General features: G+C 37.9%; 1 protein-coding gene across 2 annotated transcripts in view; it reads left to right on the top strand.

Annotated features, from left to right (window-relative positions):
* Positions 1 to 27,123, top strand: part of SYNE1 (spectrin repeat containing nuclear envelope protein 1) — a 278,124-nt gene that overhangs the window by 21,844 nt on the left and 229,157 nt on the right. For both annotated transcript variants that reach the window (XM_084201522.1, XM_084201521.1), the window contains exon 2: positions 18,742 to 18,803. In XM_084201522.1, coding sequence (XP_084057648.1) covers positions 18,742 to 18,803 — 62 coding nt within the window. The remainder of the gene's footprint in view (positions 1 to 18,741; positions 18,804 to 27,123) is intronic.

Genomic DNA, 27,123 nt, shown 5'->3' with positions numbered 1-27,123 from the left:
GTGTGCACTTCATATGGCCATGTAAATCCATAGACATAACTGTACTTTTATGTATTTATTTTTAATAGATGAGATATTCAAAACACGCTTGAATTTACTCCTAATTCTCTAGGTCAAGAAAACCTAAATCTATGGTATGTGTTTTTGGTAGGTGCCACTTTTTCCTGAGATGTAAATATTGTCCAAAGTCACAGATTTTGTTATTTCTCTGTGGCTTACATTTCCTGAACCAAAGGGAGATCAGTTGTTTAAAATCCAGAAATACATTAACATGAAAACAGATAATGGACCTCAAATATTTCCAATTGTGTGTACAACAGGATGTGTATGGATATAGTAGGAATACAACAACAAATGATACAGCTTAAGAGGAGTCAGATTTGGAAGAACGTTGCACTCTGCAGAATGCTTATTCTTACTCTCTGGTGTTCATTATCTGCGACATACATGGGTGATAATGAAAAAAGTCTTGAGAGCAGTTGCATGAAGAAGATTTTTCATAAATAATCCACTTTATGCCTTTAGAACCTAGCAGTTTTATCAAAATAGCTTGAGGATGTTCACTATCACATCTATTTTTTACTAATTTCACTGACAGAATCATAGAATATCCAGAATTGGAAGGGACTCACTGAAGTCCAGCTTCTGGCCTGGCACAGGACAGCCCCAAGAGTCCTACCATGTGCCTGACAGCATTGTTCAAACACTTACTGAATTCAGGCAGGCTTGGTGCTGTGACCACTTCCCTGGGGAGCTTGTTCCAGTGCTCAGCCATCCTCTGGGTTGAGAGTCTTTTCCTAAAATCTAAACTAAACTTCCCCTGATACAACTTCAGGCCATTCCCTTGGGTCCTGTCACTGGTTACCACAGAGATCAGTGTCTGCTCCTTCTTTTCCCCCCTGAGGTAGCTGTTACTGCAGTGAGGTCTCCCCTCAGTCTCCTCCAGGCTGAACAGACCAAGTGACCTCAGCCACTCCCCATGCAGCTTCCCCCAAGGCCCTTCAGCATCTTGGTTTCCCTCCTTTGGACGCTCTCTAACAGCTCAATGTCTTTTTTAAATTGTGGCACCCAAAACTGCCCCAGCACTGGAGGTGAGCCCTCCCCAGCTCAGAGCAGAGCAGGACAATCCCCTCCCTTGCCTGGCTGGCCATGCTGTGCCTGATGCCCCCCAGGGCAGGGTTGGCTCTCCTGGCTGCCAGGGCACTGCTGGCTCGTGTTCAGCTTGCCACTGACCAGGACCCCCAGGGCCTTTTCCATGGTGCTGCTCTCCAGCATCTCACTCCCCAGTCTGTACCTACATTCAGGATTTCCCTGTCCCAGACACAGAATCTGTTCGTCTCCCTTGTTCAATTCCGTACAGTTGGTGATTGCCCAGTTCTCTCCAAAGGGCCTCTCTGCCTTCAAGACAGTCAACATCTCCCAATTTAGTATCCCTGTCAAACTTCCTTAATATTCCTTTGAGTCCTGCATCCAAATATCTCATGAAGATGTTGAAGAGAACTGGGCTAAGATGCTTCAAAGCACTGAAAGACAAATTATAATGAAAAATGCAGTTACAACTGAGGCAAGAGCTACTGCAGCTTGGAAGGTGTTCAGCTAAGGGTCTCCATATTTATGTCATAATTTTTAGCTCTAGAATGTTTAGAATGTCTACCATCATCATGTACTTAAAAGGCCATTGTGAGCCTTTGATTGCAGAATGGCCAGCTTATTTGATGCTTCTGGCGTTCAATTATTAGCAGAATACTGAAATAAAATACTAAATCATCTTCTGTCTTTCATGGTTGAGAGGGGAAGGTTTAGAAACTAGGAGCTAATATAATTTTAAAAATATTTTAAATCACCATTGGGGGGAGTTGTTGCTTATATCCTGGTAACTCAGTTTATCATGAGGATGCAACAGGCTGTAATGTGGTTCCTGCAGGGGAGAATTTAAGAAACTTCTCTCAGTCACTTCACCTCAAATGTGAACGTTTCTGCAGAAGCTATAGTTTGAGCTGATTATCGGACCAAGAAGTTCCATCACACTTTTGGCTTGAGGCTGCTTGTGATTATACTCATTGGGCCTCACAACGAGTAAATGGGGCTGATCTGAAAACTATGGGCTTTGGTTATATGTTCTCTGAAACTTCTTGAATAGTTACATTAATTATTTTTGTACTAATTATCTTAATACTTCAGTAGGAGTTACCTACAGAAGTACTGGTGTAGTAGTTTTATTTTACACTGTGAAGGTGACAGAGTTCCATCTGCTGGGAGCCTCAAGGGCCTTCCTTTTTTTCTTAACCCTAATGGCAAGTGTCCTTCAGGGTAACTGCAGATACTTGCTTTCCGAATCACTCTCCTTAGTATGAAAAGTTGACCAGCAAGTTTGGACTACTCTAGAATAGCAATGGGAAACTGAGTTTGTCACTGCATTTCACTGTTATTCTCTCCACTGTTATTCTCTCTGTACCCACTGAAGTTTATAAAGGCTTCTTGGACTTCGATCAAGGACTTCAAACCTTCAGTGTCTTTCAGGAAGCAAAACTCCTTTGTAAAAACAATTAGAAAATAATGTGGTATGCAGCTATCAGTTTTTGAGGCATAGATCAAGATACTAGGTTGTAGCACGTAAGCATTTCCGTTGCAGTTTTTCTGGTTTCCTGGTATGAAAGAATATCATAGTCAAACAGCATCGCCACGGATATAAAAGCAAAGCGAGCTGAAAAACATTAAACCATTTGTTGTAATGCAGTGAACATTATGTCCCATTAAGCAGCTGAGTGAAGTATTTCAGCTCTGTATCCTGTGGCAGACTTGTTCGGGCTTGTTTGTTGACCAGACAGCGTTTAATTTTTCTACTCTGTCACAGATACAAAGTATTGCTTCCCCAGACAAGGGGAATAATTCAAAATTAAGAGGTGCAGTCTTTAAATGCAGACATTGTCATAATGAGAACATCGTGCCCAAATTGATACAGGAAGAGTTTGTGTAAGCATGGTGTGAAACACAGCATTGAGCTGCTGGGAAGGAATCCAGGTGCTGCTTTGCAGATGTCCCTGGAAGAGGCTGACAGCGTTTAATCCCTCTTGGGGCCAGCTCCCACCTTCCCCCAATGCCTGCTCCTTTTTCCAGCTCTGCTGCCCAGTCCAGCCACTTGTTGCACTCTCTATGATGCACTCTCTATGCTTGGACCCCGACCCCCTGCTCAGCCCCTGTGCTGCAAACTTGTTGCTTCTAGAAGAATTTCCTAGAGGTCACTGAGGTAATTTCTTTGCGTGTGGGATTTGTCTGGAGCATGGTTTCCCTTCAGGAGCGACGGATCAGTTTCACCACCTAGAAACAACAGTGATAATAAAAAAAAAACAAGCAGCAAAATTTAAAGGTGGTAGAAATTCACTCAGTAATACATTTCTTTGTTGATGGGACATGGTTTCCTGGGACATGGTTTCCTGGGAAATGGTTTCATGCTGCTCAGTAATATCTAAGTGCTATAGTAATTGTTTATCTTGTTTTTCTTGGCAAAAACAGTAGTTAAATGGAAATTAGCAAAGCTTGATACCAGAACTACTCATAATGCTACATAGTATGAATTAGCACAAGCAAATTTTTTTTTGACATTATGTAAGCATTTAGATATTTATTAATTCTAAGTGGCCTGAGGCCTCTTCTTCAGTGAACATGCCCAAAGAAGAATGGGCATCTGACCTCTTAGGGCACAGATCTTTTTTACCTGAAAGAAACCAATTTGTTATCTTCACTGGAATTGACTGATAGGCCAGGTACACATTCTTATCCAAACCAGCAGAGGAGCTGGATAAATTAATTTTTCTGTTGTTTGAATAAATGTTAACAGAGAAGTGCCAGCTATTTCTCCTTTTTTTTTTAATTTTTTTTTTTTTTTTCACAAGAAGAGTAAGAGGCAAATGTTGTTCCTGTATTGCAAGGTTCAGTTTAGAATGAATTTTATCAGTTGCTGCAGCCTGGTAGGAAATACCTATTGGTGTAATAATTAGGGTCACTTGTTGTGTTCAGGAGCCAACACCACAGTTGCTTCTCAGTTACAGCATATGGTCATGTAGCTCTATTTCTAACAGGATATGAATTTCAGCTCTTGTTCTGCCCTTTCTGTTTTCATTGCCTCCTTCTGCACTAGCAGATACAAACAGTGCTTTTTTAACACCTCTTGAGAATGTTGTGCATTTAATAGGAGTGCAGTTGGCATACATAAAATGAAGGCAGCACGTTGCTGTGGAGGAACAAGGTCACCACTGTGCTGCTGCCTTTGTCTGTGCCAGAGCCCTGGAAACCCAAGCTGGAGCTGCTACTTGCCCTGTGGAGTCAGGATAGGGGCTACTGCTCTAGGAGCAGAAGGGATGGGAAACTTTGGGAGCCGCAGTTGCTGCTCTGACTTTGTGCAGGGTCTGAACTTTGGGTTGGGCAGGCAGCTTTACTGTGATGTACCCTAACTGCTGAGATACTTTGCCTAAACCCCCAGATCTTGGTGTGTTTTGAAAAGTGAATTTGAAACTTATAGTAAGGAAATATTTTAGGGTGTGATTTTTGATGAACTGCAGTTAAAACCTTTCACTGGGTTCATCATCATTGCCATCATAATCTGATCTACAGCACAGTCCTCACATTCTGCTCTTTGATATTTGGTTACCTTTAGAGAAAACTGACAAGTGTTCTTAGGAGTCCTCAAGATTTTTATTTACAACTGTGAAATGTAGATATTTTGTGGGGTCTCATGATAATTTTTTTTTTTTTTTTTTTTTTTTTTTTTTTTTTTTTTTTTTTTTTTTGCTGTTTGGAGAATAGAATAGAAGCATCCTAGGGAGGATCAAAATGAAAAATTAAAAATGGGGAAGTACAAATCTGTGTCGTCTGGTTTTCCTTTCATTTAGACTGACTTTACAGCTAAATGTAGGCCCCAGTGTTCTCATCTCACTGTGGTTCTCATCATGCTCTGATTTATTCTTATGCAGCCCTGATGATGTCAGTGGAATGACTCAGTATGAAATCACAATCATGCTTTTAAGCGTTCTAAAAGGTAGTCTCAGGTAGGTCGTGAAACAGGGATACAGAAGAGGAAGATACACCTGCTAAATGTAGTGAATAAAGCAATAGTACCAAACTAGCACAATATATGGGTTAGATTTCCCTTTTTTTAAAATTTTTCTTACTACGGTAATTAAAAAAAAAAACAACAGGAAAAAAACATCTACCTAGATACAATGAAAAAGAGCCTACTAACAACAAACCAATATGTTTTCTCAATACCTGCTTTAACAAAGTTTTACTTAGTTGTTTTTACCCTGTTTCTGTAATATGCATAAAATAGGAGGTTTTATACTGCTAACTGAAGGCTAGTATTTAATCTTTTCATTTAAAAGTAAATGATGACTTTTTAATAAAGTAAGTATGGAAGTTAGTTTCAGTGCATTTATCATCACTTCTACTTTATTGAATGTTTCTGGTTATTTCATAGAAGATTCATGCTTCTCACAAAAACATTGAATTTTTTGTGATTCAGTATTAATATTTTTCTTGCTAAGTGAAATATGATATTACACAGTAATAAATGCTTTTTGTTGCTTCTACTGAGAGTGAAGTAAAGAGGAGAAAGTTGGGAGTCTGCAGTAAAATTTGTAACTAAGTTGAAGGTATCCTGAGACCATGGAAATCCTACAACATGAAGGCTTCCTGCCTACAGTATTCTCTGAGTTCATGAGGTCACTGTTTCTGTGTCTGGGATACAGACAGCATGGTGTGCCTATTGGAATATGTTACCTTACTGATTTCCAATGTCTGCTGCACTTGTAATGAGCTGCCTCATCACTGCCATTGATGGCAATCAGCACATACTTGCCCAGCATGAAAATTAGAAAGATGCTTGAAAAAAAAAAACCAAACCAAACAAGAACAAACTATATCAGCATTGCTTTGACTTCAACTTTGGATGAGACTGTTGGTTCATCTTACAGGTGCTGTTCGAGACCAATATTCTTGTTATTTCTTTAATTCCTGGCAGTGAAATTTTGTGGACTTTGGAATGTACCTATAAGGTTCATCTGTTCAAGGGCTGGAGATCAAGCACTGAAATTCTTGGCAGTGGGAAGTATTAATTGGGATTATTTTAAAGCTTTATGCAATGAGAAAATTAGATGGACCTGAGAAATTTCAAACTTCTGAGATTCAATTAATATCACTCTTAACAGAAACTTTCTAAATGTGTGCAGTTGTGAGTACTCTGCTTTGCAGTATGGATGAGTGAGCAATCTCCTAACTGCCTATACCAGTATGGGATGAGTAAGTCTCCATGTGTTTTTTCCACTTATTGTCTAGCTACCTGATCTACTGAATAAGCTTCTCTGGGTTTTACTCTAATTAGTTATTTACAAAGTGTGATTTTCATTACCTCTTTGTCAGGAGGATATGTTTCATAGGCTGATAGGAAAATTCAAGTGGGAAGGAGGTCTGTTTTCCAACTTCCAGGTTGGCCAGCTGTGACGAGGTTTTCAGGGTTTTATCTCCATATTCCTAGATTACAGGTGACCTGATCCATTGCCCTTAAGTCCTCTGAGCAAGAAGGCATTCCCATTCCTGAGACATTTCTTGTTTTGGCTTCTGCCATCATCTCTCATCCTCCAACTGTGCTGCTGAAGAACCCAGCTCCATCTTCTTGCTGGCCTCCCTATAGCTGCTGGGGGGCTGCAGATGGGTCCCCCTGAAGCCATTGCTGCCCCAGCCTGAACCAGACCCCATGGCTTGGCTTCTCCTTACAGGGCAAGTGCTGCACGGCATGGATTCTGCTCACATAAGGTGCTCTGTGTGAAATATTCATATTGCTCCTTGTTACCTACCTGGGTACTAGTGGCATAGTGCTGGAATTTTTAATAAAAACTCCAAATGAGTTCTGGCACTATCATTATCCTGTTCTTTTATTGGTGTGGGGATTCCCTTCACGGTGTTTCAGATGTCCCTGCAGTCATCCACTTATATAAAAGCTGTGATGAAGCCTTGACAACTTTTTTGATTAAAAATATAAATAAGAACTGCTGAGTTTGCCAAGAAATATATTAAATGGGAACAGTGTTTAGTCACAGCATGGTTCCTGGGCAAATTTGAGATACCACTGTCTTTATGGATTTTGTCAAATGTTTCTTTATTGTTTTGATGGTTGTTGGTGTTTTGGTTCTGTTTTGCTTACTGAACACCCTGCTCTGAATATACTTGTCACCTCTTCTTTCTCATACCATTTTAATATATTTTTGAATGTCCAGTACATGTAAAATTTCCTGTGAGGAAATACCTTTTTTTTGCTTTTTCTTATACAGAAGAATATATCTGTCAAAATCAAGATCCAGTCAGTTTGATTAGAATGGTGTTCCTACAGGGGAACAGAAATAAATTCTTCCTGTGACCAGTTGTAGACTTGATGAACCCAATACATCTTATGATTTTCAGGTTTCTTGCAAAAATATTGCTTCTGGAAAAAAATTTTGCTAGGAGGGGCTAAGTGCAGCAGGACCCAGTAAGAGCAAACCATCTTGTGTGCCAAGGAAATATTTCCTCCTTACAATTGTATATGAATTGTATATGCTATAGAATAAATGAAAAAAGTGTACCTCTGTATTTCAGATGAGAAATAATGGCCATCTGAAGTATAATCTCAATGATAAATGCTTGTTTCTTCCACTGGCAAAATTCTCAGTTTCCATGTTGCAGTATTAGGGCAGGAATGATGAATAAGATCATGGTTATGTTTAAATAAATTATAAAGAAAATAATTTTTGCTATCAAGAAAAAAAATAAAAAGAAACAGATATAAGAGTATAAGACCCTAGCAGAGCATTCAAAAAATAATTGTCCAAAAGCAAAGTTAGCATCTCACTTCTGTCTAAAGGGTATGCACAAAGTATAATAAATGCTTGAAGTTAAGTCTCACTTGCCCCTGGCTATTAGGGATGAGAACAATTATTTGCTTGCAGACTACCACTGCCTTTCCCTTCATTGCAGCCCTCTTCTTTCTATCTCTTCCACTGACTCAGTTTCTGTTGAGTGGGCAAGGACATAGGTGAGCAGAAGGCTGCTTTCCCTCTCCCAGGGCATGGCCTCTGCTCTAGCTGCCCCTCAACAAATTCAGGGACTTCATTATTCCAACACGATGGCCCAGATTTGCTTTTTGTTCTTTTAAGTAATATAATCACTACAAAAATTCTGTTACTTGCAGAGGTGTGTCTGTGATTTGCTACTATGGAGGGGACTGTTGAAGGCAAACACAGTTGGGACAACACTGTTTTGTTCTACTCTTACTTGCTTATTGTGGTGTTTCACAGAAGAATGTCAAATCACTTTTAAAAATACTAATCAATGCCTAGACATGTACATTTTAGTTAGAATAATGTCACATATTTTTTTGTCACAGAGTCATTTGTCAGAGAGTCATTCTCTTCAGATCAATGCAATTCCATTGAGCAGACTGGTGTGTATATGAATGGCTGAAACTATTAAGTGAAAATACATGGTTGTTGATTATGAGCTATATCCTAGGACTTCGGGGTGGAATCATATTCAGAGAAAAGATTCTGATTTCTATGTATGATGAAGACCATCATTCCTAAGACATGATTTCAGAGGTTGAATTGTCTTCAATCAAATTGTAGACATGGGGTTTTTTTTACATTTTTCTCTTCAAAACATTGGAATTCAAGTATTTTTAATTTTTTTTTCTTGAGAACTTAATTATGCCCCCCCCCCCCCATTATTTTTCACAGTATTTTCATAACAAAAAGAAGAAATAGTTACAGAAATAGTTCAAGAGTTGCAAAGTCACATGCTTAAAGATTAGGTCTGACAGGGAGAGCAACATTATTGTAAACAATAAAAAATAAAACCTCACAATTTATTAATTGACAATCTTTCGTTTATGCACAAAAAAATTATAGGGAGCATGTATTTAAAACCTGTTTGGTTATGTAACTAAAGAATGGTCTTATCACATGTGTAGAAGAGAAGAAATGAACTGGAATATAGAACTGGAATATCGTGGAAATGACAATAATGTCATGCACCCCAGGACAGCACAAGCAGATTCTGCCTGTTTCACTTTTCCAGATGCTAGTCAGAGGTTTTTGGCACCTTCTGGGTGCATGCTATCTAGATAATTTACATGTTAGTTCTTTCCTCCTTAGATTCCTCCCTTTAACCCAGATTTTGTCCCTTCTGTGCCTAGAAACAGAGAGCTACGTCCAGCTGCCATTATGGGGATGAGAGGAAAAGTGAGGATAGATGTTGAGCTTGTAGCTTCTATATAATATTATTTGAAGCTGAAGCAGATGTGAGCAGTAAAAATTTGATTTTTTTTTTCCATGTATTTCCCAAGCTGAAGCATATTCAGCCAGTCTTTGCAGGAACAGTTTGTGTGCAGTCTCCTTAGTCTTTCATCAAGGCCAGAAAGGTGGGTTGTTGGAGAGTCTAAGTGTTAAAATTCAAGTGTGTGTGAGAATTTGAAAAGGCTTGTAATTTGGGCAAATTAAGATAGATTTTTTCACTGATATCCAGAGCTCTTGCCAAATGTCTAACTCCAAGGGTCCTGCCTATTCATTCATATATTAAGGAAAAGGCAAAGGAGCAGCCAATCTAAAATTAAGACTCTTTGCATCACAAATAGCTTGTAGATGGGTTGACAATAAGTAATTTCAATTCCACTGACTTTTTAAAGCATTATTTGCCCTAAGTTGTAAGCTTGTTTGTAGTTCTTTGCTGTCTGTAGCACTTTATCAGGTAGTTTCTTTATTAGCTTTGTTTATCTTCCCATGCTTGAGCAATTACACAGTCTTCCAGGCCTAGATAGCACTTAGTTACCATAGTAGAATTGTCTGTAGGAATGAAGTTTTTACTGGAACAAATCCTAATAGAATTGCACCTTGTAGCTCAGCAGTCTGCCTTGAAGTTTTAGCAGCCTCTTTTTTACCTTTGGCTGGCTGAACTGAGCACCATAGACAGGTGTATGATCCTTATCACTTGGAGGGCTCATTGGATGTTTAGGCCATTTGATGTTCTCAGTGGGATATTTGGTTACTTTACTTGAGAATAAAAGGTGCTGCACTTCAAGATGGTTGGTCCCATGCAGCTTTCATTAAATGAACTCACTGGTTGTGAATGGACTCTTTCAGAAATGGTGGTCAAAGCTGGGCATTTTTCCAAGATCTTTCCAGACAGCACAGAGACTGCAAGAATGTGGATCTCAAAAGTAACTATCATTTTCAGGGAAATCTAGTTCTGTTCAAGACATTGCCTACTTTGATTTCCTTGAGAATCCCTCACTTCTGCATAGTTAGCATCTCAAAAAGCTGCCTGGTGTGTGTTGGACAGCTTGCTTCCTTTCTGTGTGGTGTGCTGTTTTTCATGTTACAGCATAGCAGGATATATTATTTGGTACCACAAGATTTAGTATTGCTTTAATCCTTTCTACCATGTCCATGTTTTTACTGATTTTGAGGTGTTCTGTTGTTTTGCTCTAGTCTCTTTTATTCATATTAGAGTTATTACAAGATTTGTTACTATAAACAAATTGAAATGCTTATTATAATTATTGGTGAATATTCTGAATTCATGAGCAACATACTAAAAATGCCACTATTGTAAAAGACCTTTATATCCTGATTTCATCCATTGGACAGCGTGTGCCCAGTATATCTCCATTAGTTTTGATTTATTTCAGTAGATTCTGAGCTTTTCCATATCCAAATCAAGTTTTTTTCTCATTGTTTTCAGGCTAATGAATTCACTTAGGCATAGAAAAATGATAATTTTACTACTGGTAGTAGAAATTTGCTCCAAGCAGCACATTTGCTGCAGTGCATTTACGTTTCTGTGTCTTATGACAGAGAAACATTAAACATTCAAATTCCAACTCAGTTCTGACATTTTTACACCAAGTCTCTCTCAAAGGTTGTAGTGCATAATGTTATGAGCAGTCCTATTAATGTCAAACAAAATTAGCAAATCTACTGCAAATCAGTGGTGACTGTTGCAGTAATTTGCCTGCCTGACAAGGCTGGCTTCAGGAAAGCAAGACTCTCCATTGTTTTAGGAGTTGGTGTAAGTGCCATACCGTGTATAAAAGATGGAATCAGAGCCTGTGCTTTCCAGAAACTGATCTCATAGCTATTTTTGTATAACTTCTTTTTAAGTACCTTTCTTGACTGCAGAATGACTGCTTGAAGCTCTAACTAATAAAGGTACTTGTAGGCATACTGGTACTGATTTAGATTACCTATAGATCTATAATCAACATTTAAAAAGGTAGTCTTTATTTTCTTTAAATTATTTGATGTGAGTACTGCTTGTCTTTAAGACTTCTGTTAAAAATTAGACTTCTTTTCAATGTGGCATGTTATTTTTTTTTAAATTTGACTGTGTCAAAAGCTCTAATGAAATGGGTCAACAACACACAAAAGGTTATTACACAAAAAGTTTTCATGTCAATAGAAGGAATGGCTGCAGAACCTGTAAATGCCAATATGAAGCCAGTTGCAGAACTGCAATGGGCTGTAACAAAACCCCCAAATATTTAGGACTTTTATTTTTTTAAATATGGTCATTGCAGATGCTACTGTAGTGGGTAGTTTATAGACAGGAGAATGATTTCCTGTCAGTGTCTTTAAATAATAAAGTCTTCAGGAAAAACGAATTTTTAAACTGGTGTGCCTACTTATTAGCATGAATGATTGAAATAGGAGTGCTGTGTAGGATGGTTATTCTCATTAATGAAATTCACTGGATTTTCTAGATTTCTATCTGTTTTGCCAGTGTCCATACCATCCCTTTAAGTATATGATTAAGGAAAACAAATAATTATAAGAAAAATGGCAAGTTGAGTCAGATCAGTTATATCAAACTGTTTTCACCTTATCTATTGGTGCAGAAAAAGATATGTGTGTGCAAACACTTAATTTCACTGCCCCCTGTGCCAAATGGGTGAATAAACAGACACCTGCAGAGCAGCAAATCCTGAATCTTTCAGACTGAGCTGAAACCATTACACATGATTAGCTCCAGTGTTGGGTATCCTGATTTTAGCTAATATCTTCTCCAGGGTGCTGCTTTTAAAAATTAAGTGTGCCTACAATGGTTTTCTAAATTTTTGTGGTGTTTTAATTTCTGATTGTATTCGTTTGAGCGTGGATACTGTGCAAGTGAGTCATATGTGAGTAATATGTTTACATCACATGGAAATTAAGGCAGCAGTCAGTGGAGATGAAAATAATAGTGCAGCAGCACAGGCAAATACACAGTAAGCATAAAATACAGATACATTCATTGATTAGTTATGAATGCATTCAGCTTCTACACATGTGGAAAAACAAAATGCAGCCTATCCAGGTAAAATATGGTCCACAGCAATTTAATTTCAGTTGTTTTTATTTTTAGTCACTCAAAACACAAAATAGGAGCAAGTATGCTGCAAGGGCTGGAAATGGGAATGATGCACAGCATCAAAAAAAAAAAAAAAAAAGATATTTTGGACATATCTTCCAGTTCACTGGAGAACTCATGTTGTTCTCATTCATGTCTCCAAACACCCAGGGGAAGCTTTTTTGATTGAAGAGTGGTTAGGGACTGTGCAGTTATGCCCAGACCACGTCCTGGCTTCTAAGAATCAAGATTAAATCACTGCACTATGCTCTGTTCATGCTCTGTTCCTTCCTGTGAAAACCAGAGCGCAGAAAAGCGGGGTATAATATGAGTCTGGATGGCTCAGGAGCATCTGATATACTGATGAGAATATGGCCACAGCAGGGCCTTAGCTTGGATTTAAGGACTGGAAGTCTCCCAAGTCCCACAGTATAAACACATGCTGTGAAAGTCTAATAAAGTATAAACATATGCTATGGGTGCAGCCACCAGCCTGAATTAAAGCACACACTCTCTGGTGCTGGCTCAATTTTTGGTTTCCCAGATTTCAGAAATTTCATCTGCTTGTCCACAGCATGTGCATCCAGAGAGCCTGTCTGCTGATTGTACTTGCAATAAATTGACTGAGAACAAAATAAGACACAAGACACATTGATTTGTTTGGTTTGTACTTTATTCTATCCTGATATTTTTTAAAATGCAACCTTCTTTGGGTGATAAATGGAATCATTCTCTATATCTTTCTAAATAGTGGCTAGATAGACACACTCTGTCTCTTATAAGTGCAGGAAATCAATAAGAATTTCTTAAATTTAAAATAGGTATTTTGTAAATACATTTCAGACAGTAAGAGCAGAAAGTCCTGAGATGTGTGCCAGTTGCAGTGCAGCAGCGTGTGACACAGCAGGCAGTGCTGCTGCAGGTGTGAGCCTGCTTCTCCATACTTCAGTTTCCTGTAATATTCCACCAGTGTGTGTGTGGGTTTTCTCTATTTCCACTCTTCCAAATGACATAAAACCTTTGGCTCTCAAAGGATGCTATTGAGGTTTCCTGTACATTGTGCAAACTCCAGAGCTGATCCCCATAATTTTCTCTGGTAGGGATTTGGCCAAGGATGACTGCTTTCCTTCTAGCCCTTGTGCATGGATTTCCTTTCTGCAGAAACAGTTGGGGGGCAGACTGGTGCTCAGTGGTGGAGCAGGCTAGGAGTGATGCATAGGCCTACATCCCAAATCTTGGAAATTTAGATAAATGGTCTGTCACTGTGACCATCTCTCAGCAGAAGCATGTATCTGAAAGCTGCACTTTGACAAATTCTGTCTTTCTCCTTAAAATATAAAACTGATAAGTGCATGAGGAATATAAAAAGATATCCTCATTCTTTGTATCAATGCTGCTAAGTCTTGTTGTCAACTGAGTAGCAATGGCTGCTGAAAACAATTTTTCCCTCTTTACTTTCATCTTTTCTTTTATGCTAGAGTCTAAAGAGTTACTGTTAAACCTAGAAACTCAGAATAAAACTATACTTTAGAGCTACCACCAAATTTAATTGTTTGTTGGGTTTGTTTTTTTTATTAAAACCAAAACTTTCCTGGCATTGTCCCATATAAAAGGTCAACTGGTGGTTTAAAGGACAAGAAATGAATTTGCATTGCCCCTGTGCATTACTCCTAATTGGGGTAATCTACCTGTAATGGAAGTGTTGATTAAATGATGTACCTTAAAATATTGCCCCTTTTCATAAGCAGTGTCCCCTCAATAGTGCTTTCACTCTGCAAGCTTTCCTACAGCTGCTTTAAGTTAAAACTGTCCTTAATGAAGATAGGAATTGTTATATAACATAACTTATTGAAGGCTTTAGAGAATGTATGCCATACTACTCATCAAACAAAATTTTCCACTGAGGTGCTGTCCACTGCTTTCTGTACAGAGTTTTCACGTGACATTGAAACGTGGCAGCTGTCTTGGGACACTTTTCTGTACTTGCAGGTTGATTTGGCAGTATGAGATAAACCTGGAAAACAAAATAAGGCAAAAAGCTCTTTGATACTTTCAGCACAGAACTATCAAAGCCAAAGAAAGCAAAAAAAGGATACTGAAAATGAGGAGCTGTGAGGAACTTGAATTTCACTAAAGCATGAAACAAAACAAATCTTCACGTTTTTCAGTCTGAGAGAATCAATCAAGATGCTTTTATTAGACATGTGTGAACTTGACTCTGTTGTGGCTCTGTGCATGAGCCTCCTTCTTGTGTTGCCTTGAAGCAGAGCCCAGTATTTGCCACCCTGCACTGTCCCGTCCCCAAGCACCAGGTGCTTGATGTGCCATCTGCTGCTGCACAGTACACACCTTGTCAGCAGGGTAGCAGACATTAGAAAAAGTATGCACGATGAACATTCCAACAGCATCTTTATAACTGTCTGGAGATGCTTAGTTGGTTGTGTTCATTGATCCAAATAATTTGTTCTAAATGTTTTAGAGTAAATATATCCAATTAAGTTTGTCTTTTTTTGCCTAATCAGGAAATTCTTGTAGAAAAGAAACCTGTTGGTGATGCTTTAGTAGAGAAAGGGTTTGTAAAAATATGAAGATATTTCCAGCCAATTAAAAGAAGAGATTTGATTAAAGGTATCTTTCTTGCAACATTTCTTTCAGATGCAGAATAATTTTGTCAGAGTCCTTGCGTTTTACAGAAACAGAAATTTGAATTTGGCCTCTATAACGATGCATTTACAATAATGGCATAATAAAAGTGAGCCTTTTTATTCTCATTTCAATTGTGTGTGTTACTCTGTTGGCCCCTGTAGGAGAATAACATATGAATCTCCACAAAGAATGTTTCTTATCTGACTTCATTTTACCAGAGGAAAAAATATCTGTTCAAGTGCTCTAGTGCTCTGGCTTAATGAAATTGAAAGTACTGCATATTGTCAGAAATTTGAGTATGTTTCAGGCTGATTTAGGCACACTCCAAAAATTCTCAGCGTCCTTACATACCTTGTACAACAGATCAAATATATTGTTCAAAGCTAAGTGGCCTACATATCTATTCAAATTCATTGCTTGCTATTTCTTCCACTTGCAAAGCTGAAGGACATCTCTGTCTCACAGGAGGATGCAGTGAAACCAAGTGGTTGTTGTTAAAAGCTGTTTTCCTTTATATGTGTGACAACCTAGAGAAGAAGGTCTGTGCCATTCAACCATTTTTACTTACTGAGCACGATGTTGTTAAAAAAGCACTGGTGAGAAAGCTGCATCAATTTTTGCACACATCTTTTTGCTTTTGGATATCAGCAGTGTAGTTGGGTTGTCACGGTCCCTAGATGAATTATTCAAGCCCTTGACATCAGAGATTGCTGCTAGCGGATTGGCTGGTGCTGGCATAATAAAATCTTTCCACAGAAAAACAGTGGAGAAGGATGATGGCAGTGAGACCAGCAGAACTGCTGCTTCCAATACAGCTGGCTTTGTCTGGCTGTTGCCTCTCTGCAAGAACATATAAGGATGTTTTTAAGGTTTGGCTTCATATGAATTCTCAGATAAGAGACGGTGGAGGGATTTTTGTAAGAGGCCTGCATTTCCAGTGAGGGAAATAAATCGGATCATTGTTGAAAAATTACTTCTGGCTGTATCCTAAGGAGACGCTGCACAGGAGAGAGGGGTAGAAGCCACAGCAGCCATCCACAGCAGCAGCAGCAGCAGCAGAGCATCCACAGCAGCAGCAGCAGCAGCAGTGCCTATGGCTGGCTGTAAAGGTGCTGGTGGCAGAGGTGTGCTGTCATTGAATGTGCTTCCTGAATTCTTTCAGTGCCAGCAGGGTGAGTGGTGCGAATACGGAGCTGACGGTCCTTGTGAGTGGGGAGAGTGTAAGGAGCTGCGTGACACACGGGTTTGGTGGGTGTAAATAAGCAGCACCTGTGCAGAGAATTTAATCAATAGAAATAACGCAATTGCTTTCAGGTAAATTTTTAAAAGCATATTTACAATTGAATTTTAAAAATCAATGCGCTGCTTGTGTTATGTTGAGACATAGATTTTAAAGTGGTAAAATCTGTTCCTTTTAAGCCTATACAAAATAAATCTAGAAGCAAGGAAACTTTATTTAGTAGTTACAGTTGGGCACATTAAGAATATATTGCTCACATAAATTCCCTTGAAGCAGGTTATTTAGAAGGGCTATTTCTCCTGGTTTTTGATATGACTGAAACTCTGTGTGTCTTCTGCTTGTAAAGTGCCTCTTTAGAAGCTGGAAGCTGGTTGTCTGATTTCCCTTTTTTTCCGAAGGCTGTTTTTTAAATCACCAGGATGCACTGGAACTACAAATTATGGAATCATTTTCACTAATTTAATTTATGAGAAGTTTAACTTCTGAAGTCCTGGTGTATTTCTTTTGGCATGCCTTTTTGTGTCAGGGTTGCTGGGGAGATTTTTGCATCACAGAGGTGTGAATGAAGGCAGAAATTAATTCTGTGTGTGCTTGATCTCTGTCCCTACACCTATTCACCCACAGCCCAGTGGAAGTGTGCAAGTATTTCCATGGAAATTACTTTGGCTACCTATATATGTAATTGCAGATCAGAGCTGACATTTACTGTGTGTCAAAAGGAAAGCTTGTTCATGGTTAGGAACATCTCATGCGGTGAGAAGTCTGTTTTTCAGAATGTAGAAACAATTGTCACATCCAAAGTCAAGACACCTCCCTGCAAAAAATAGCCAGTGTGGGATGAAGCATGATGCAGTATCTTAGTGATATTTTTCATAACTTGCCCATGACTGCAACAAGTAGATTCTGAGTATGGAATAAATTAAAAAAAAAATGTAATCCTGCCTGCCCAATGATATCAAAGGAAACTATAGAATGCAGAATTATTTTCTTAGGCATAAAGTGTGATAATCTAGCATGTGATAGTCTAGCAGTAGATGCTGGTGAGTGTAGGTATCTTTTTTTTCCTTTTGTATTTCTTATATGTGAGATGGTATTTATATATAAAGGAAATATTCCTCAATTATGATGCACAGACATTTTTGGGGAGCTTGTATATGGCCACTGACCAACTGAAGATAACATTTTGACCTGGGAATTTTGTGCGGTGATTTCTATCCCTATGTACCCTAATTGTGAAGGAGCATTGCATGAGTGTAAATTAGGGAGTTTATTGCTAGGAATCCAACAAACTTAGTAGTTACCTATTCCAGAACTGTAATGGGTGTTAAAGAATATTCCATTTTAATTTTACAGATGTGGAATAGGAAAAATGCTGTTCAGTGCTGTACAAGTTATTAGCAAATGCAGGATCTGAAATTAGATATTCCATCTGTAGGTTTTGGGATATGTGCATATTCTTATGAAAAGTAAATATCAAACAGCAATTGTATTTATTTGAATTTTCTATTGGGAAATGAAGGTGTTAACTCAGAACTGATGATGATAATAACATGATTTGTTTTTCCATGAAATAGATGTTTCCTCCTATTTTTGAAAGAAAAATCTCTGTCGTAAATACTTGAATGCCTCTGCTGTGAAATTATTCCATGTGTCAAAACTGATTGCCCACAAGAAAGGGGCAGGACTTTGTGGATTGGTTATAATGCTGTGATGCTCTTCCCTCCACCGCTGTGACCCTTGCTGCTGAAGCTGGAGGAGCTGATTTGGGAGCTATTTTTATCTGTGCATCTGGCAGCTGTCCCGCAGGGACGATCTGACAGCCAGGGAAATGCACTATAAACCAGACAAGTGCTTCAAGACAGGACTAAGGGACCTAGTAAGGAGTGATGTAGAAACTGCCTGAACTGGCTAAGGCTAGGCTCCTTCCTGGCAGGATCTCCCAGGGGAAAAATAAGTTTGGTAATGCAATTTCAAATCTTTAATCCAACATTCTAAACATTTTCAAATACATATGCTCAGTGTTTTTTTCTAAGTCCCTAGCTGACTTTCTGCATAAAAGTGCTTGGCTGTGGGAGATGTGGGCTCTTGTTAAAAGGTATAGAGAAATTCTAGGTGCTCAGACCTTGGGTAAGTATAATATGGATTTAGAACTCAAATTTATCTTGACATTTAGATTTTTAAAGTGTGTCTTTCTGGTCATTAGCTTGTTAAGACCTGAACTTTGCTGTGAAACTCTTCATGTAGTAGGGTATCAGAACATTATTGTAATAATAAGAAGTATTTCTTACGATTATTTAGAGGCAAAATTGACTGTCTTAATAAAATATAGAGTTATTTCTGGCAAGTGCAGAATACATTTGTTGTCAGTAGGAAATTTTACTCTTCTACCATGTAAATCTGAAAGTATCCAGTGATATCTAATCAAACTGATTTCCTTTTATTCTCAGATGAGCAAGAGTCAGTACAGAAACGGACTTTCACAAAATGGATCAATACTCATCTGGCTAAGGTAACACATGGCTTTGAAACTTTTTCCTATTTTTAAATCAAACCTTTTAATCTATGCCTACACAGCCCAGGAGTACAGAATGTGCCAGGTTTCTCTGAGCAGAATTTCCTAAAGTTAAAAAAGGATCATCCTCATCTGCACACTCTGGGGATGAATCTCAGGATGGTAGGGGCCAGCTGTACAACTGCAAGGGATGTCCAGAGGCAACCACCCAGCTTCTTTGGCCAGAACTGAAAGGTAGCACAGTACCTGGTATTTCAGCCAGAGGAAACATCTGAAACTGCTTTCTATGAAATGGAAACACTGGACTTATTGCGCGCAATACATTAGAATAAAGCTCATGTCTTGTGTAGTTTGATCTGGTTACAGACATAAGTAGTACTTCATGAATTCAGCTCTGAATTAATTATCTGATGCATTGTGAGATTTGTCACCAAACTATTGTGGCTTCTTCTTAACACAAAACTCATGATTTTGCCTTTAGAAGACTGTGATTTACACACAGTTTAAAAGTATTAAGCTACAATTGGTACTAACCTTATCTGAAAACATAAGCAGTGAGATTCACTTTGGCATTCCTGGAGTTTTCACACAACACAGCTCTAATCATAGTTATCAATTCATCCAATAAATTAAAATTTTAAACTCCAAGAGCAGCTTTTTGAAGTGTGTATATTTAAGCCTGAAGATTAATGATCACTAAAATTGAGTAAGGAATAGCTGTAACCACTGTTTTAACTTTTGTGCAAGGAACTTCTGTGTAAGGCAAAAAATGCCCTCAAAAATGAGCTGAGCAAAGCAGGAAGCCCATATAATGCTGTACTGTGTGATTTGATCTGACAAGACAACACGGCAGAGCAGCAATGTTTATTTACATTGTTGAGGAATGTAATGGAAGAACTTACTGTGAAATTAACTACACTGGCCTTGTAGAATTCAACTGCAAGAGCAAAATTACCTTCAGGACTTCTTGGCATTGGATTCTCACTGGAAATGAGGTCTGTCCCCATATTGCCTTTTGAAAAAGCCCCCCATGTAGGAGAGAACTTAAGCCCTCTGTTCTGTTTACTTCAACTGAAATTAAAAGGCATCTAGTGTTTGCTAAAGCATCAACTAAGGGGGCTGTGAACGAGTGTCAGAGGATAAAAATAGCTCTTATTTCATGTTCATCTGTTTCTTAATTGTGTTGTGTCATTAATAATAATCAGATAATTATGGAAAAGTAGAACTATTGGGTAGGTTATCTATACCATATTGTTAGATATTATGAGTGTGTGTGTGCATGACATGATAATTCCCTAGTCTACAGACTAATCCTTGGCAAGAGACAAAGTAGTGGTGGCAGCCACCAAATCCCATGGATTGGGATTTGTGACTGCTTCCTGCTCTTCTAGTCCATTTGGGCCATGAGAGCTCAGATGAACCTTTTGACTTTCATGATCCAGGTGTGTAGTTCCTTAATGGGCCTGTACTGTAAAGACTGATCAAATGCATCCAAACCAGGCAATTATGCAGCCACAGCCCTGACTTTTAGGTACCTTCCTATTACTTCTAGTAACTGATTTGTATTCATTCACATTTCACCAGGAAAGCTGTGATGGCTTTCAGCCTGTTTGCCTCACTGCCTAAATCAGATCACCTGGCTCTGCTTCCCGTTCTCACAGTTATGCTGTTGAAGGGAAGCACTGTTTATAGAAATTAAACTCAGTTAAAGTCACCCATGCCATTCAAATTCTTAGGTGTTTAAAGCTTTTAAAAGCTTAGGTGCTTAAGCTTTTAAAATTTAGTTAGGTTTTTGGAAATATGTTTTAGAAATCTGTTTTCTGAGTTAATTGCAACTGTAGGAAATACAGGTGGGTCTCTGAGGTGCCCAGGACTCCCCTCACACTCATGTTCTGACTTTTAAGTCAAAATTTCAATATTTAGGCTATTTGAGTTATGGAAAGGGTTGTTGTGGTTTTGATTGTTTCAAAAGAAACTGGAGATATGTAAGATCTCCCTTGTCTGGAAGCCTTTGAAATGTGATATGGAAAAATCCTGGAAGGAGACCCACTTTTAGGCAGCACTGTCTGCATTCTTCTCTTGTCTTTGACCCAATAAAAAGTGGAGCATTGACTAGTCTGGTACTAGTGAGGAGCACTGTGAAGTGCTGGCCTAAACTTACAGCAGAGGAACAGCAGTAGATGGTGCACCACTGGGGGGGAAAGGAGCTGGGAGCGAAGGAGTTAAGATAAGCCAGGGGAAAAAGGGGGAGACAGAAGGAAGATGATTTGAATTTTGCCTTTGTGTCTCACCATTGATCCAGAAACACTGTACTACATTTGACTCAGTATATGCATTCCAAATTCACAGTAAATTCATGTCAAATTGTCTCTCTGTCTATTGGCTACTCTTGGAAAATTCTGTATTTCTTTCCTTTCGTTGCCATTTTTGATAATCTCATAAAATTATTGATGGAAAAAGGGATAGGAGGAAATAAGAGAAAACTGAAAACTATATTTAGGGTATCTGTTACTCTTAACACCGTGGCTATATAAAGAATTGTTTCATCATAAACAACTCTGAGGGGTTTTGAAAAATAACTGCTGCATGAAACTTCAAAGCAGGAGAAATTAATGGTTTCTATGCAAAGATTGATGGGGTTTTACTCTAGTGATTTGAAAGACGGTTTAGAGGTAGCAAAGGAAAGGAAACTACTTAGGTAGAGTTGTCATCCTTATATTGTGTTGATTGAGTAGAGCAAAGAAGGCTCTAAAAAGGAGCAGTTTCTCATATTGTGAGGAGTAGTGATTTGAAAGAAAAGGAAATGCTGAAGTGATTTGATTATTTTAGGTAGAACCAAGACCAGTTCATAGCACGGGAACATAAAGCAGGATGTGATTGTCAGGGTTTGCTAGGAGTAAAAGATTCTTCCCTGCTCATCTCAAAGATCTTAGTGCATGTTTTTCATCTAAAAAGTCATGCTCTAATTGAAACAGAAACTAATTCAATAACTAAGACTAGAAAGTACATTTAACCACTTATTTTTGGCTATTTAATGTTAGGAATGGGTTTGAAAAGATGGGTATAAATAAATACTAATGAGCAAAACAGATAAATGAAACGAGACTATTGCTGAAATTTCTTCAGCAAAAGGGTTGTCAGGCACTGGAATTGGCTGCCTATGAAAGTGATCAAGACATCCTCCCTGGAGGTATTTAAAAGAGTTGCAGATGTGGCACTTAGGGCCATGGTGGACATGTCAGTGTTAGGTTAATGTTGGACTGGATTTTAAAGCAATTTTCAAGCCTAATTAGTTTTATGATTCAATGGACTGAATTTTATGAAAGGCAATAAGAGAAAGGTGTGCATTTTTTATTCTCTTTCACTCTTATGATAGAATGCTACCTTTTTAAGATTGTGTTTTGCATTTCAATGTTCTTTCACAAGGAGGACAAGTAAAGGGCCTTGGCATCAGCTAATTATGGGACAGCTCCAAAGATGGAGGTAGAACACCCTGTGCCCTCACCCAGAGGGGATGAACAGAGAGGAGCAGCCTGCCAGTGTGCTAACTAGCAGGTAGTGTGATGCAGCTTCATTTTGGGTGAGCTGTTAGCATAAGGCTGCAGCTGTCCCTCTGCTGTCTCCCTCAGCCCAGCTGTCTCTGTGCTGTGATTCTGAGCAGTAATCTGGTGAGACTCATCAATTGGAAATCATGTTTCCTCTGCCAGCCACTTGCAGAAATTGGGTCATAATCTTTGAAATTAATGTGGTCTAATTTCTGGCCATCCTTTTGAATTTTTGTGCATCTGTGCAGTTCTACTAATGATAAATGTGATATGCATGTGTAACAGGACAAGAAGTTTTTTGATTCCATATAATTTATTAACATTTTTCTATGGTTGTAGGACTGTCTTTCCTCATCTCAATCTCAGCTTCAAAGTATAGACATAATTTGAGTATGCTTCTAATTATCTTTTGAAGCATCTTTTCAAAATCTAAATTTGAAATACAGAACAATTTTGTGCCAGATATTTAAAAAAGGAGACATTACTTGCATTCAGATCAGCAATTACCTAAATATTTTTTCATTTCATAACCTATGCCAATTTTTGAGGTAGGGTATTCGATGACTAAAGAGGATGAAAAATATATCACTTTCTTTAACAGCTAAGGCATGTGCTTCTTATTGCTTTTCTCACCTTTCATGAAAGTTTGGAGTAATATTAATTTCAGAGTTTGAGACACAGACTGTAAATTGGTTTAATCCAATCAAACAACGTTTTTGTTCTCAGGTGTAGGGATAATTTTAGTATTTGTACTCACCAAAGTAAACTCACTGATAGAGTGAACAACAAATACCTACTGAAAGAAATTACTATTACTTTTGTGTTTCTATTAAGAGGATGTACCCATATAAAAAACAAAAACAGAGGATGGATATAAATTAAAAATAAAACTTAGAATGGATGAAAATTTTTAATTTGATTGATGCAATATTTATATAATGCTGAATTAAACCTGTACATTAAGCCTCATATTAAAGCTTTTGAAACTGCAAAATGATGTCTTTCTTAGCAAAGAAAGGAAGAAAAAGAAACAGGTATATCAAGACTTGGAGCTCTCACACAAAGTGCTGTCCATGATGTTAGCTGGTCTTAAAATTTAAATGTAACTTGGTCTTTCATGAACCTCATAAGTTTTCATCATTTGACTGAGTCTTGTCCTTTTGATCTTTTTCAAGTGGGAAAACAGAGGCTCCCAGCATCCTTGTCACTGACACAGAAAAAAAAAAATAAGCTACTGTCCACCTTGTCTGCATAATGAGGAAAATCTGACTGGTAGTGTCCTGCTTCAACAGTTACTATGTGTTTTCAGCTAGCATTGCATATAACCTCTAATGTTAAACCGTGAATGCTAAATTAATCTGTGCAGTGAAATTAATAATGCAGAACTTAGGACTGAGCACCTTAGCTTCAGTAATTAGAAGAGTCAATAACAGCAGGGACTATGAAAACATTCATATGAATTTAGGAAGTAAATTGTGCCAGAGAAGGGGTCCAGCTATTACAGAGTAATGGAAACTTCACATTGTCCTTGCTGTTCTCACGTATATTTCCCTGCAGAGACAAATTCAGCAGTTACACAGATTTGTTCCTGTTTGTGCATGTGGATAGATTTTCATGCACTTTTTCAGCAGTATTTGAAAAATTATTTGAAAATTAATGTAGCAAAAATAGTGTTCAATGTCTGCATTGGCATTCATTATGATGCAGATGCTGTTATTTGTATAGTATGATTTATTCATTAGAGAAGTGCAGGGTGTGAGGAAAAGACTCCTGAAGAAAAGATGCAAATGAGAAATTAAATGCAGGAAAAAGTCTTGCAGTAAAAGAGTAAAGCTTAGCAAATATATGTTTGTTCCATATCTGAAGTTTGGATTTTGCAAAACTTATTTTGCTGCATATGCAGAGAATTTCTAAGATTGCAGGTCTACTAAAAATAATTTTGAGGCTTATCAGTCAATTTTTTTTAATATGTACCAGTGTTCAGTTCTTTAGGTTATTCAGAATATTTCCTGGAGACTACAGCAAATTAGACAAGTTTTAAGAACAACAAGTTTGTGCAAAACATTTCTTCCACAGTTCCCATCTATGATCAGTTCTAATACAGTTATTTAAATAAATATTCAATTTGACAAAAAATCTAGTTTATTAGCCTTGAAGATTCTTTCTTATTTAATTTGTATTTCTCCTATTGATCACATGAATTTACTTGTTCTGAGTGTGATTCCTTCCTTGGGACATGACTGTTCCTAAATATCATTTTCAGTATAAACTGCACTACTGTGATTGGATAAACTGCAATAAAGGAGTCTTTAGCAGAATTCATGCAATGCAATATGCAGATCATTAATCTGCATTTGCTGTTTTTCTTTCTTGAAGAAGCTTGCAAAAAAGCTGAATAAAGTACTGAGGCACCTGAAATCAGAGTGTGCACCACCTTACAAGTTGGTCAGATTAAATGTCTCATTATTCACTGAAATATATTCTGACTTTTGCCAATACATTTTGTTCAAAAAGTTTATAATTGAAGGCATTTCTTTACTATTATGGGATAATTTTTTGCACAAGCTCTACAACATTAAAAATAGAGTGTATTAGGATCATTGCAGCTGATTGCATTCCTAGAGCTATACTCTTATGTGCAAAAAGCCAAAATCTGAAGTATATTCAACATTTTAGAATTGCAAAAACATAAGTTAGTTTTCTTTCCTTGCTTTTACTGATATACAGTTAGTATTTTGGCTGTGCATTAAGGAACTAAATGAAAACTTGTTAAGTCTGAATCAATAAAAAGTTTTCAATATATTCTAAGTGAATATATTGAAGCTTAAAAAAAGCCCAAACCTTTCTTCTCTGGAGGCTAAAGAAGAATCAGTGTTTATCTTCATCTTTTACTTCATTTGACATTGTATATGCAGCCAAGGAGTAGGTATTTGCCTATTCCAGCAGAAGATGTGTTAATATCAGTGGAGGATCTGCTAGAAAACATTTAAGTAGCTTAAGCCATGCTATGCAATGGTCCATATATAATAAATAAGTACATGTGAACTTCTCAGTATCAGCTAGTGTGTGTATCAACACAGGGAATAAGGTTGATATCTATGCTTGTGTAAAAGAGGACTCTATTTTTCTATATATGCCACTAGAAACATAACTCATCTCATATTTCTGAGAGTGACTGAAGTAATAATAATAATATCTAAATTCCATGCTTATGTGCCCAAAGTAGAGAAGTTAAAAAAAAAAAAAAGATGATATTTAGGAAATATGATGAGAGTGTAACCTCCTTGTAATTAGGTGTTATCATCTTCAGGGTAGTGACAAGCAGTATATTATGTAGTGTGTTACTGAGAACGTTTCTGGCAGTCTACAAAAATAACTAAATTTCCATATTAGAGAGTCTTATACAGGGCATCTTGTGGCACAGGTATTGTATCTGCCTTCTGTTCCAGTTTTATTGGTGTAATGTTCATGGTGCGTGCTTCTAAACACTGGCAGTGTTTGCAATTATGCCACCTTCTAGCAACAAAAAGTGCATTTCAGCTTGCTGACTTAAGGACAATTGTGATTCTCACACTTCAGAGCAGGAGTTCTTATCAACTTCAGTGTCTGATGGTTTCTTTTCTTCTTTTCATCTCGTCTGCTGTCTCTACAGCTGTTTTACCCCAAACCAATGTTTGATTCAAGTAGAAGGTGCTGTAGATGTTGATTTGCTTGGGATGCTTTCACTGCCTTACCATAGTACCAAGCCTCAGCTGGGGTGTAAATCCAGTTTTTATAGCTTCTGTCAATACCACTGAATACCACCACTGTGGTGGTTCAGAGCAAGAGTTTGGCTTGGATAATCAGAGGTCTTAACTATAGAGTGAAGCTGTGGAAAACTGAAGTGCTTCCCAGACTTGCTTTGCAGATGAACTCCAGATGACTTTTGGCTTCATGTAGGGATGAGGCAAATTCTGACCTCTACCTCTATTTGTAAGGATACCAAAGCACACAAGTGAGAAGGGAGCTGTGTTGTGCTCAAAAAGTTTGTCTAGCAAGCACATTATGGGCACCATTATGGGGTATTATAAATCTCACTTACTCTTCAATCTGAATGTATCCTAAATTGCCCACTCTAAGAAACCCATCTCTCTTCACTGCTATAGAGTCAATGTCAAGAGACAAACCTCACCACTGGGGCCTTTGGATAGGTGGCTTTTTTCAGGCCTTTACCTCCTGTTGCATTAGGATGGCAGCTGCTGTAATCCTCTTGTCTTTATGGCTGAATTATTTTAGCACATAATTCTTCAGTGTTTTGTCATGTGGTAATACTGATAAAACCAAAGCTGCTCCAAGCTTCAAACAGGAAATGATAACATAGAAGGTGAGGAAAATTAATTGCATTTGTATCAGCTGCCTGTGATGCAAGACTGGGACAAATTAATCTTCGGTGACCCACTTGCTTCATTTATTTCTTTGGTGTTATATTAAGAAAAACATGATCCAAGGAGGAACATTATCTATTGCTTTGCTAGGAAATCAAAAAGAACTATGACTCAATACACCCTCATAATGAGTTGTAGTGCTACTTTATTTTATATACATGAAAATATAGGCTCTTCTATTAGTGTGACTATTAGAGCATGTCAAATCTGAGATGAAGTCTGCTTCCAGCAGAGTTCTTTTTTCACTTTATGCCAAGTTATGTTTCATTGAAATACTATTTTATCCAAGCTGAACATTTTTTTTTTTTAATTTGGGGAGCTGAAATCTTTTTTCTTTCTCCTAATTTT

This window comes from Fringilla coelebs, assembly GCF_963513975.1.
Source record: "Fringilla coelebs genome assembly, chromosome: 3".
NCBI classification, from domain to species: domain Eukaryota; kingdom Metazoa; phylum Chordata; class Aves; order Passeriformes; family Fringillidae; genus Fringilla; species Fringilla coelebs.
This window is presented reverse-complemented; position numbering and strand designations above follow the sequence as displayed.